General features: G+C 38.1%; 1 protein-coding gene across 1 annotated transcript in view; it reads left to right on the forward strand.

Annotated features, from left to right (window-relative positions):
• MDN1 (midasin AAA ATPase 1) overlaps positions 1-12,803 on the forward strand; it is a gene marked incomplete at both ends in the record, with an annotated part of 93,034 nt that overhangs the window by 42,519 nt on the left and 37,712 nt on the right. Inside the window, 14 exons of the mRNA XM_079550177.1 lie at positions 284-443; positions 677-793; positions 1,932-2,140; positions 2,795-2,940; positions 4,015-4,217; positions 5,197-5,417; positions 6,121-6,234; positions 7,053-7,185; positions 8,311-8,420; positions 8,844-8,977; positions 9,733-9,893; positions 10,228-10,348; positions 12,085-12,295; positions 12,435-12,666. Of these exons, the coding sequence (XP_079406303.1) occupies positions 284-443; positions 677-793; positions 1,932-2,140; positions 2,795-2,940; positions 4,015-4,217; positions 5,197-5,417; positions 6,121-6,234; positions 7,053-7,185; positions 8,311-8,420; positions 8,844-8,977; positions 9,733-9,893; positions 10,228-10,348; positions 12,085-12,295; positions 12,435-12,666 (2,272 nt within the window). The remainder of the gene's footprint in view (positions 1-283; positions 444-676; positions 794-1,931; positions 2,141-2,794; positions 2,941-4,014; positions 4,218-5,196; positions 5,418-6,120; positions 6,235-7,052; positions 7,186-8,310; positions 8,421-8,843; positions 8,978-9,732; positions 9,894-10,227; positions 10,349-12,084; positions 12,296-12,434; positions 12,667-12,803) is intronic.

Below are 12,803 nucleotides of genomic sequence, written 5' to 3' on the forward strand. Positions count from 1 at the left end.
GGAATTAATATCTTCAAACTTTATATAACTGAGGATCTTCAAACTTTATATAACTGAGGAGAAGGTTTAGAGTAAGGTATCTGACTAGTTTATATTTATCTATACTTGCAAAAGCCTTGTATCCTCATGGATTTTCCCCATGGGATATTTACTTGCAGAGTCAGACTTTGCTGTTATGCTTCCTACCTTTTGGACATGCATGGATGTTTATTAGCAGATTTTTCTTGAACAGGAAATTACATCAGTAATACAGGTCTTGATGTTATATATGCTTCTTTTTCAGAGTTTGCTCTTCTGATAGAAGAGTTCCGTCGTTTAAAGCTGCAGCAGGTCCAAGCTGCTGACTCTAACAGCCTTGGCACTTTTGAGTGGGTGGATGGGATGCTGGTTCAGGCCCTGCAGTGTGGTGACTGGTTGTTGATGGACAACGTTAACTTCTGCAAGTAATAAGAGATTTTAGTGAACGTGTTTCCTTGAGTAAATTTCTTGACCTTCCAATTGTACTTACCATCTCAGTGAATGTGTTTACAACTGAACAATTTTTGCATTTTGTAGTTGTATATGGAAGCAGTAATTTTCATTCCCTGGAAGAATCTTCATCTTCCTTCTTAAACTGCTTCATAGTTGATGCTTTTCAAGTTACCTTATAACCACATAAGCATTCTTTTGAACGTAGCCCCTCTGTGCTGGACCGCCTGAATGCTTTACTTGAGCCAGGAGGCGTTCTTACCATGAGTGAGAGAGGTGTGATAGATGGCACAATTCCTACAATAGCTCCTCATCCAAACTTCAGGTACTTTGTTTTTCTGCTTTATTTTTTTGCTCTTTTTTTTTTTTTCCTGTGCATAAAATAGCTTTAGGAAGACAATTATCAGCTGTGATATGGTGTTCTGGTATTTTGAATGCTACTCATGTTTCAGTGTACTGCAGTGTCACTGTCTGCCTGGCAAGGAAAAACACTGCATAGAATTAAATATAGGTTGTACAGCTTAGGAGGTTTGGCTTCATGTTCCTGTTTCCCTACAGACTTAAATTGGAAAATTCATAGCAGTATACTCATGTCTTGATGTCTTTTTTTTTTTTTCTCCTAATTTAGTATTTCAGCACTTCCCTATCTCACTGTAATGGTACAGGGTGCATATATTAAAGATAATGATGTATTCAGTTATGTTGGTAATAAAAGCTGGTATGTGGACGTGCTGATCTTTTTTCCATCGTTTCCAGAACTTCTGAGTTCATGCTTCCTGCTGTGACAGAACTTTACCAAAAAACAAAAAAAAAAACCACAAAACAACAACAACAATAACAAAATCAAACCAACCGAACAAAAACAAAGCAATCAAATTGTCTATCTTTATTCTATTCTGAAGTAGTCTCTGTGAGAGATGTGAAGAGAACATACAGAATACTCTGTATGATTCCTACCTTTCTTCAATTTGTAGAAGGAATATAGGAACTGCTAGGCTCTGGTGCCTCTTGAATTGGAAACAAGAGCTTTGACTTTTCACAGTTCTTTTTGCTGCATTGTATCTCAGATTTTTTTTTTTTCCCCCCTCCTTGTTTTTAGGAGTTGTTTGCTGATAGTATAAAGTATGTGCATGTTGGCTGTTTTGATTATTAAATAGTACCAATTTATATGAAGCTATTGCTAAGAATTTTAAGTCTTTTCTGTAGCTTAGAGGCCTAGTTAACTTTTTTTAAGTAGGCAAATGTTAAACATAGCTGAGAGCTAAGAAAAAAATCATGCAATATCTCTAATTTCGAATTATAATTATACATATCTCTTATTTAAATTCAGTATGTGTGTCTGGCTTTCTAGATATAAGCATTTTCATTTCTGTGAAGATGAATTTTCTTTATGGAATATGAGATTTGGTGGCTTCAGAGTGATATTTTATAGCCCGAAGTTACATCTTATGAATATTCAACAGGCTTTTCCTTTCCATGGATCCTGTTCATGGGGAAATATCCCGAGCTATGCGGAATCGTGGGATTGAAATTTACATTTCTGGGGAAAATGATGGAAATGGATTAGACAATCTGGATTTAAAATTACTACTGCATGGTTTGGGCTTAGTGGGAGATAGCATCTGTGATGCACTTCTGGCTGTGCATTCGGAAACCAAGACATCAATACCAGGTAAGAAAAGTCCGTTCAGTATTTTGCTGACACCAACTTGAGCTCCTTACATGTATTTGTACTAACTCTTTAACATTAAAACTTGATTATTGTATTGTCTAATGTCCAGATATAAACAAAGGCATAAAAGTATTATCAGTCATTTGGTTTTTTTTTTTTTGGTGGGGTGGTAATTGATTTATTTTAGGTTTTTTGCTGTTTTTTTTTTTTTATCCTCAGGAATGGAAGTCTGCCCAAATCTTTTAATAAATAAATGAAATTGGGACTGAGTGTACTTTGTTAGGAGACATCAGACACTGGCATGATATGTATATTTGTCTCTTACTGGAAGGAGGGCAATATATTCAAAGTGAAAATCAGCAAAATTGAGAGTTTGCACAAGGCCCATTCACATTGCTCTTGTAAGCTAGAAGGCAGTTAAATTTCGTTCACCACCTCAGCTACTCGATGTTTTATTCTGAGTTGGTCACTTGGTAATTTAGTCTAGTCAGATTTTTCTTAACCTTGGGAAGAACCCATTCAAATCTGAGGGCCTAATAAGATGTGTATAGATGGATCATACTCAGGGGCTACAAAAATGGAGATTGTCCCCAGAGTTAAAGGGTTGACAATTGCTAAATGTTCTTCTTATTTTAAATGCTGTGTATCTTTCAGGTTCTGTGTCATCTTTGTCACCTTTGCTCCAGGCTGCTGTGTTAATTGTGCAGCAGATGCAAAGAGGCCTTGGATTAGTGAAGTCTTTTTACAGAGCCTGTTGGGAAGTTTATGGCCGCTCACAACAGTTGCAGAGCAACCAAAAGGTGAAAGTCTTGTATTTGAAGGTTCTTCTTGCATTGTCTAGATAGGAAATGGAGGATCTTAAAGACTAGTTCTGAGAAATATATTTTGTTTAAGTGCCTCAGCAAGGGATTGACCAATTTAGTGCTTTTGAAAAGATGAGCCAGGCGATTTTTAAACATGCTGTCGGGTGTCTGTTAGGTGATTAATAAGCTTGATTAAGTGTCATTGGAATACTTTCTATATTTCTTAGATACTTACGATGCTTTTTTTTAGCTCTAGTGTAAGCAGTAGTACAGTTCTACATGTAACAGACCCATTGCAAAAAACTCCAGAAGTAGTTTTTTGTTGTTGAAGGGTAAAGGACAGTGAGTTTCAGCTGTTGCTTATCCACTCATTACATGTTTGATGATACTAAGCTGAGTGACATGGTCAACATGCTGGAGAAAAGCAGTGCCTTTCAAAGGGACCTTGACATGCTTGAGAGGAGACTGTACAGTGGCCTTCCACTACCTAAAGGAGGTCTATAGGAAAGATGGGAGTGACATTCTATTAGGAAGTGTAGTTATAGGACAAAGGATAATGGTTTTTAAACTAAAAGAGGGTAGGTGTAGAGTAGACTTCAGTAAAGAAATTATTCCAATATCCTCACTGCCCTTATAGGTTGTCTACAGAAACTGTATGTTCCTCAAGGCTAGGTTGAATGGGGCCCTAGGCAACCTGATCTAGAGGAAGATGTCTCTTGGAAGTAGTGGAGGATTAGGACTACATAATTGTTAAGGTTCTTTCCAGCTCAAACCATTCTACAATTTTGATTCTAACAGAAGTCAGATGAGAGTTGTATGTTCTTATTTGAGATATTCTCCAGAGGATAAATACGTTTGGTTTGTTGGCCATTTTGTAAACCATGACTCACTCTTTTTGCAACGTTGAAATGTTATGATATTTCATCATGTATATTATAGTGTTTATAGATTATAAGATTTGGTAATAGATGCATGTTATTTAGAACTCCTGCTGATACTGTACTTGAATGCGTATTTCAATATAATTCTAAACTGTTTTTGTTTTTCTGGTTTGTTCTTCCTGTTTTTTAGCGTGTGCTAGAATTAGTTATGAAGCACGTTTCTTCTCTGGCTTCTCATGAAATCTGGGGTGACTCTCTGCTTGCAATGGGATTGTGGCCTGACTCCCTACCTACGGGTCTGTTTACGGCTGAAGACTCGCTTCTTTCAACAGTACGGAGTGACGGACAGGTCCTAATACACTGTTTGAATAGATTAAACCTTAAAAACTGCAGGTAGGCAAGAGCCATTTTTTTTTAACAGAATAAATGAGTAAAAAAACAGAATAAATGAGTAAAAAAAGATTCGTGAGTAATGTTACTGATGTGATTGTCACCAGTCTTTTATCCTGAGTGAATTGTATGGGTAGAGTACTGGTCATGCTACCACTGAAATTCCTGTTTACAAGCTTAATTTGTGTTTTTATTCTTCAGTCCAAAATGTTTGCACTGTTCCATCTTTCAATTTTCAACAAGAACGTTTTACTCATTCTGAGTTAAGTTAGGAGGTAGGCATTTAGCAGAAAATGTGCATGTGAACACTGGAACTGCTCAGTTCCCTTGTGAGATGAAAGAAGCTTTTAATTAGTTGTAAATATATTAATGATCCATTGTGTTTCTCACTTTCATCCAAACAATTCTTCATCAGGTTTGTAGATTCAATAACTTCATGTGAAAGAACGAAGCTCCTCCTTCAACAGAACTGTATGCTAGTGGTGTCACATACAGCAGCCATGCAACAGAGCTCATTTAATGATTTCTTGTACCTTGTAGCAATTCTTCTCACAACAGTGGTGCAAAATCTGCCTGCCTATCTGCTTTGCTTAGTGACTCATACAGTGGGCAGGTACTGTGACAGAACAAGCTTCTGGAGTTTAATGTAACAACACGATGGGTGTTTTTATCAGTGCAATTCCTCCTTCTGTCTTTTTGTATCTTATTTTAACACGTCATTCTGGTGTGTAGATCAAGTTACAAAATGTTGTATGTATTCACTCCTGACATTTAACATAAATTTTTGGTAATAAAGAGTCTGTAAGTAGTAGATACCTCTAACTGATTTGGAAAGTTGGAAAATGGCTTTGGAAGTAAATAAAGAAAAGAGATGATTTCATTGCTACCTTCTTCCCTAAAGTCATGGTGACTAACTTGACTTGCAAAGTGGCTCTGGCAGTTTGAGCCGTTGATGGCTGATCTTCACTTTTTTGTGTTTCAGGACATTACCACTGACTCTGCAAGATCTGCAGAAAATCATGCAGTCCACCCATCCTGAGAATCTCAGATTCAGTGCTGTTGAGATAGATGCAGACTGGGTGGATGAAAAGGAAGTCCTCCAGGCTTCAGTGAAGTTATTCATAGAAAAGGCAACCAATCAAGATTGGACATTGAGAGTTAAATGGCTTAATTTCTTAGCCAAAAATCTACCACAAGTGCTTGGTATGTAATCATTCAACTTTCCTTTTTGTCTCCAGGCTGACTTATTGTATTTTCACAAATCTTAAATCTTCCATGAAAACATCCAGAGCTTTCAAATGGTGTGGAATCAGATCATTTGAACCATGAACTGGTTTTCAGCTGCCCACTCCTAGGTCAAGGATATTGAAGCTCCATGGAGAAAGAGAAACAGGTTGTGCATATTGGAGACAGGAGGAGTTTTGGGGCTACAAGTATTGCCTTTGTTATTGGAGTATGCAAGTAACTTGTGCTGCTTCTGAGCTACAGTTGCTTTTGGATACCTCTTGGCTTATATAAGCAAATGTGACATTTCTTCATGTATTTATTGGTAGTAACAGTAAATTACCTTCTATTTATTTGTTGTTAAAATACGAGTCTAATCACTAGGCTAGAAAGTTAAGGAACTACAGAACTGAGGTTTCATGAAACTATGTTGCCTGAATATTCAGGGTAGCAGCTGAGATAAGGTCTTCATTGCTTGATTATGTTAATTGTATTAAACTTATGGAGAAGTTGTACAGGCATTAGTTATTCAGACTAATCTTAAGGCCTGTTGGAGTAACCAGCATTTGTTGAGAGTTCATGCACAGAGGGGATTCAGACTGTTTGTGCTGGCTTGATTGAAGATATTTATTAATTTGTACTAAACACTTTCCTTTTAACATGCATACTCCCTCACCTACAGATTCAGTACGGATTCAGTTGGAAGCAGGTGCTGCAGCCCTTGGCAGTTTCTATGCCAGTCCCCTCTCATCTGGAATCAGTAACATGATCAAGTTGCTTCAGCCTACTATGACAGGTACTTTTGAAATCATATTGATAAAAGAGATTTGTGCTTCCTTTATTTGTTCTTTCAACGCACAACAATGCTTCTTAGAGGTGTGTGTAGCAAAACAGGTTAAATTGTAACTGTACATTACTCTTGTTGGGAAAAGAGACAAGAATAAAGCCATTCTTGCTGTTGAGATCTGCAAATATACAATTAAATGTATTCATCTGATGCAAATTAGATATGAACGCTATGAATGTGAATCCAGACACTGTACCTTGTGACCCAGATCCTGCAGCTCCAATTTAGAAAGTAATAATGTTGTTAAGAGTGTTGCATATATCCACTGCCTTTCTGACTGAACTTTTGAGGCCTCCTGTTTTTTCCTAGCATTTATTGTGTTGGCCTATGCAAAACCATCTGAAGACTGCAGTTTTCCTTCCATATTTTATGGCAACCTCAGGTCTGCAGATTCCTTTCAAAGCTTGTTAGATCTGTGAAAGATATATAAAGTGGGACTGGACCCTTTATCAGTGATCCTAGGTATTTTGCATGGGCCGTGAAAGGAGAAGGAATTGGACTTGAGTTTCCAGGCTGTCTTTTTGGGTTTTCTGACCACTCATGAATTTGGTTTCTCTGTTTTGTTTTATAGAACCTGTAGTCAGAGTAATGCTTCTCCGTGCTTCTCTGTTTTTGTGTCTGGAGTGAGGGAGCTTAAGACTCTGCCTTTGTCATAGGATTCCATCTTTCTTTCTGTAATGATTTTGTAGAGACAATGATTAGCAGAAGTCTTTTTCCCCCTGTAATCATTTCTCTCTTGTTCTCTCTTGTCTTTTCTGCCTTTCCAGATGAACATGTGATGCCTCTGGACCCAAGATGGAATGTGCAGTTTTTGGATATCATTAGAAATTCAATTAACTTTGATACAGAAACAGAACACACAGATCAGCTTCTCATCCTTTTGAAGTCTGTAGCAAACCGGTGCGTTCCAAAATTTTAAAAAAAAAAAAAAAAAAAAGCCTGTAAAGACTGCACAGTGCCTTTGATCAGTGCTTTTATGGACAGTTTTAGTATCTTCCAGATATGTTTTCAGGTTTCAGTAGAAGTGATCTAAATTACATGGCAGACATTTCGTTCTTTGTTTCTGCTTCCTGTAGCTGCAGATTGTGAACAGTCATTTGGTACAGGAGAGTAGAGCTCCCACATTCCTTTTAGACTGGATTACTTCTAGGATAATCCAGAAACATGGGATAAAGTGTAGAAAGTGGGAATCACAGAATTGTAGGGGTTGGAAGGGACCTCCAGAGATCATCGAGTCCAACCCCCCTGCCAAAGCAGGTTCCCTACAGCAGGTCGCACAGGTAGGCATCCAGGCAGGTCTTGAACATCTCCAGAGAAGGAGACTCCACCACCTCCCTGGGCAGCCTGTTCCAGTGCTCTGTCACCCTCACTGTAAAGAAGTTCTTGCGCACATTTGTGCAGAACTTCCTATGCTGCAGTTTCCGGCCGTTTCCCCTTGTCCTGTCTCCACTCACCACTGAAAAGAGTCTGGCCTCGCCATTCTGCCCCCCACACCTTAGATATTTATAGACCTGGATCAGGTCCCCTCTCAGTCTTCTTTTCTCGAGGCTGAACAGACCCAGTTCACTCAGCCTTTCCTCATAGGAGAGATGCTCCAGGCCCTTCACCATCTTTGTGGGAAGCAGCACTTTGAGATCTCTGGCGTAAAACTTAAGTTTTATGGCCCTACTTTTGGATTTGGACCAGTTTTCGTAATAAGAAGAAAAAGTTCTGATAAACAAATTCACAATATAAGGAAGCAACTGCTAAGATATCTTACAAATGGTTGTGTATGCATCTGGTTAGCACTAGCAAAGGAAACAACAGTGGAAATTTAGGAATCTATTTCTTGTGAAGTGTGCTTTTGTAGAAACCATATTTGGGCAACTAGTTATGCTACACTAGAATGCTGTTTCGTAATACTGTGAAATATCAAAATCGCTTTGTAGTTCAGTATAATAGCTCATATATATATATTTATATAAAATAAGGCAGAGGCTTTAAGTTAACAGTACTGGATTTCTAATAACTTTATTTCTAATTCAGGGCAATGTTGTTTCTTGACCGAGAAAAAAGGAGCTACACTGAAAAGAATTTAATTATCAGCAAGAAGCCAAGAACTAGTGCCTTAAGAATGTCTCTAGATTTCCACAAAGGTAGTTTGATTTTTTCACTGTTTCTTTTGGTTCTGTGTCCAATTAGAAATACAATTAATTTGGCTTGTTTTTAAGTAGGTGCTATAAATATGACACGTCCCTTTTTCAAGTGGGATGTTTAATCCTAAAACAAAGGGGAAGCATTTAGTAATGAAGTTCATGTGTTGCACTGAAGCAACTGATCAATGTTTCCATTGTGGATTTTTGCTACGTTGGATGCATAGTGATAATAGGAAGTTATGTAAATAGTAGAGGATTGTTTTTGCTTCTTTGATTCTTAGATCTTTTCCAGTTGTTTTTGTTTTGTTCTGTTTTCCCACAGAGAACACTAGTGATTTGTACAGTCAACTCTTGTCATTTTACATGGATGGAATATTCAGTCTTTTTTTTTCTTTTTTTCCCCACCTCTTCCCCAAACTTTAGATCCAGGAAGCTACAATTCTCTTCCTCATGCAGTTGTGGTCAACCTCGCTGCTTTCTTTGAACTCTGGGATGTGTTTACACTTCACTGGGTGACATCTACTCAGGTGGCCTTAAGTGATGATGATATGCATGATGTGAGTAGACATTTCATAGTATGTTTACAGAAGCAGTGTGCAATTAGACTGCAGAATGCCTTTTACTTTCAGGAACTGTGGTGCTAGTGCTTTAGTTGGCATTCAGAATATGCCTGACACAAGGCACATGTTCACACAGTTACTGTTGTTTCTGTATTTGTGGTCTGTCTTCTCAATTCTTTTATGTAAAATGTGGATTTTCACCCTGCACATACTTTGTATGGGAGTTATCATTTGTAAATGTACACACCTGGGATATAGCTATCTGTTTCTGAACTTTATAGCCTAGTCTTCTGTGCTTGCTTACAATAGTCTCATTTGTACCAAAGAAGTATCTGTTTCCCCACCCAGTGATGGCAGAGGGAGCATCTACATCCAGCTCGCATGCAGCTGCCTAGACTTGGGCAGCTGACCTGGACAGCAGACTGTACAGCTCACAGAAGTGGTTCACTTCTCACTCTCCCTTTTCGTACCACAAAGATAGTTTAGTTAAAATCTAACAACAACATTTTAGACTTGGTCCAGGAATTACTTATTTTTCATTTGGGTGGTTCCAACTGCCAGTGAAACAATGCAGTATTTTTAGCAGACATACACTCGTGTGCTGGTTGTATGCTACCAGGTATAATAAAGCATTGCAGGATTCTGAAGTTAATGGAAGCAGCAGTGTTTCCTGATTTTTCTCTTGAGTGAATTACAAAGTATTCTGTAACATGCTCAGAAATAAGAAAACTGTAATCTTTTTGGCTTGTTAGATTTTATACTGCTTGCTGTGGCGTGATCGGTTGTGGGCAGTCTCTGACACTCTGACAGTGGATTCGCCAGGGTTATCGGTTCTATCTTTGCACTGGCACTGGGTTATGAAACATCTGATTGACAGAATTCCTCAGATGCTTATTGGATCAGACCAGCACAAGTGAGTGGCTTTGATCTGTATTTGTGTTAAATAATTGTCTAAGTTTGTGTAAATTACTCCTTTTTATTACTATTTACTATCACTAGTTAGCATTGTTTGCCATTATGTCTAAGTTGTGCTCTATTACTAATGTAAGTACAATCTATTAAAATTTTGAAATTTCTTAGCATTAGGCTTCTGCTTGGCTGTATGATCTTGAAGTTTTACTCATTTTCTTTATTTTAAGGAGAAGGATAAGAGAGAGGACTTTCTTTTATGATGCATCCTTTTTTTTTTTTTTTCCTCAACCATCTGAGTTAACTGTTGATTTTTTTGTGTGTGTCTTTCTTCCAAGAGTTTCCAAAGAAATTCAGTCTGTTTCACAGCAACTCCAGAACTGCTTAGCCAATCCTGCTGGTACTTCTGCCAACATGAAGCTTTTACAGAAGTCTCTAGGAAGACCTCTTCCTTTCAAGGTACGGGTACTTCGTTTGCAAAAGATTTGGATTTCCACCAATGTCAAAATATACTTTCATATAATCATAAATGTTTGCAACATTTTCTTTTTTCTTTTCATGCCAGCATAAATAAATAAATTTGGAGTTGCTAGACTGATTAACATGCAGTTTGAGCATGAGTTAATATACATCTATTTCACAGCATGTATCGTTTCTTCTGTTAACTGTGATTTGTACAGATAGCAGTTATTTAACACACAGTGGTGCACGAGCACAAGAGTACTGCCACTTAACTCTGTTCTGGAAACCTGTGAATATCACTATTTCACTTGCTTACTTAGTGAACTTATGGATGTATGGAATAGAACATGTATTCCTACCCAACTACATACAGTAGGGGCTTATGACTTACTAGGACAACGTCTCTTAACTTTGACAGTTTTTTTTCTCTTCAGTTATTTCAGCAATTATTGTCATCCAATAAAAAAAACTTAGAGTGGTTTTTTTTTTCCCAGAAAATAGAAGTCCCTTTTAAAAGCAGGGCACAAGGAGGTGTGCCAGTTGCTCATCTTGGTGATAAGTGATGTGACCTAGATCATTACAGGCCTACCTTTCAAAGATACAACAGTTCAAAAATTCACCTAATTATTTTGTGAGAAGCTCAAGAACGTTCAGTGCTTATTGAGAACTTCAAGAGATTTTCCTAAATATCCGAATGTATTTAATTGCAGAGGTCAAATGACATTTGTCTTTTAACTGACAGTAGCTTTTGGTTATTTATTTATTTATTTATTTTTAAGTGTATTTCATAGAATCATCTAATGGTTTGGGTTGGAAGGGACCTTTAAGATCATGTAGTTCCAACCCCCTGATAGAGGAAGGGACACCTCCCACTAGACCAGGTTGCTCAAACCCCCATCCAACCTGGCCTTGACCACCTCCAGGGAGGGGGCAACCTGTTCCTGTGTTTCATGACCCTCACAGTAAAGAATTTCTTCCTAACATGTAGTTATGTACCCTCTTATAGTTTAAAGCCATTTCCCCTCATCATGTCACCACATGCCCTTACTAAAAGTCCCTCCCAGCTTTCCTGAAGGCTCCCTGCAGATACTGGAAGGCTACTGTAATGTCCCCCTGGAGCTTTCTCTTCTCCAGGCTGAAGAGCTGCAGGCTCCAGATGGGGTCTCACGAGAGCGGAGCAGAGGGGCAGAATCACCTCCCTCAACCTGCTGGTCACGCTTCTCTTGATGCAACTCAGGATACAATTGGTCTTGTGAGCTGTAATGCACATTGCCAGCTCACGTTGAGTCTTCCATCAAGCAACACTCCCATATCCTTTTCCTCAGTACTGCTCTTAAGCCATTCTCTGCCCCTTGTATCTGTGTTTGAGGATTTACTGCCCTTAGTTTAGGTGAGTTGCCATGTTGAGATATTGTTTGTCTTCATTACTTATATACTATTTTAGTGAAGGATGGAAAAAAAAAAAAAAACCAACAAAAAAGAAAGAACTTGTAAGGGAGGAATCGTAGCCAATTTGTTTCAGTTTCTGTCTTCCTACTATATTTGGTACAGCTGCAAAAGAATTGTTAAGCTGTATGTGTGTTCTCTAGTTGTTTTATTGGAACTTGTACTTCAGCTGCTTGCATATGAATTTGAAATCTTAAAGTTCTGACTGTAGTCACAGATTTTGTTTATTTTGTTAGCACTGCTGAAACAAATGGTCTCATGTTCAAATGTCCTTTTGATGCTTCCAGGATAAACTGGGCATGGAATGTTTTTCTCTAGTAAAAGTTCTCAGCAAGCCACTTAACATCTTAGAGGCAAGATTGGTCTTTGGAGAAAGCAGATGGCAGGAAAAAATGTGTTGTCTGAAGACTGCTGCCACTGGATGGAAGATGAAAAAAGCACTGCTGCAAGCTGATGGTCTCATACTTAGAGCTAATCATTTAGAAGATGTTAGCCTTGGTACGTAACACTTCTGAAGAGCCTAACAGCATGATTCCTACCATTGTCATTGATTTTTGTATAGAAATTGAAAGGATATGTTCACTGTCAAGAAGTATAGTACATGGCATTTATGTGCATTTTACACTCTGTTAAACAGGCCAACTAAAGAATTTCTTGAAAGCTGTACATTCAGAACTGAGAGCTGAAGGACTTAAATTTAGTCATACAGAAGAAAGGTTTACTGAAGATACCATCTCCAACCAGTTGGACCCTGCTGTATTAATCCAACTCTGCAGTCGGGTTCAGCTGTGGCCTGCAATGGAGTACATGGGTGCGCTCTGGCAGTACAAACTAACAGCAGATTATGTGGCTAAGGCTTGTGCAAGAAGGTAAGGTGGCTGGAGAAAGAAATCCTGTGTTAATTTCATGAGATTGAGAATCCCTAGCTAAAAGCTCTGACTGTATATTTTTATCTAAATCTGTGGTTTTGTACACATATTAACATATGTGTGTATGACTATATGAA

This window comes from Tetrao urogallus (assembly GCF_951394365.1).
Source record: "Tetrao urogallus genome assembly, chromosome: 2".
Taxonomy (NCBI): Eukaryota; Metazoa; Chordata; class Aves; order Galliformes; family Phasianidae; genus Tetrao; species Tetrao urogallus.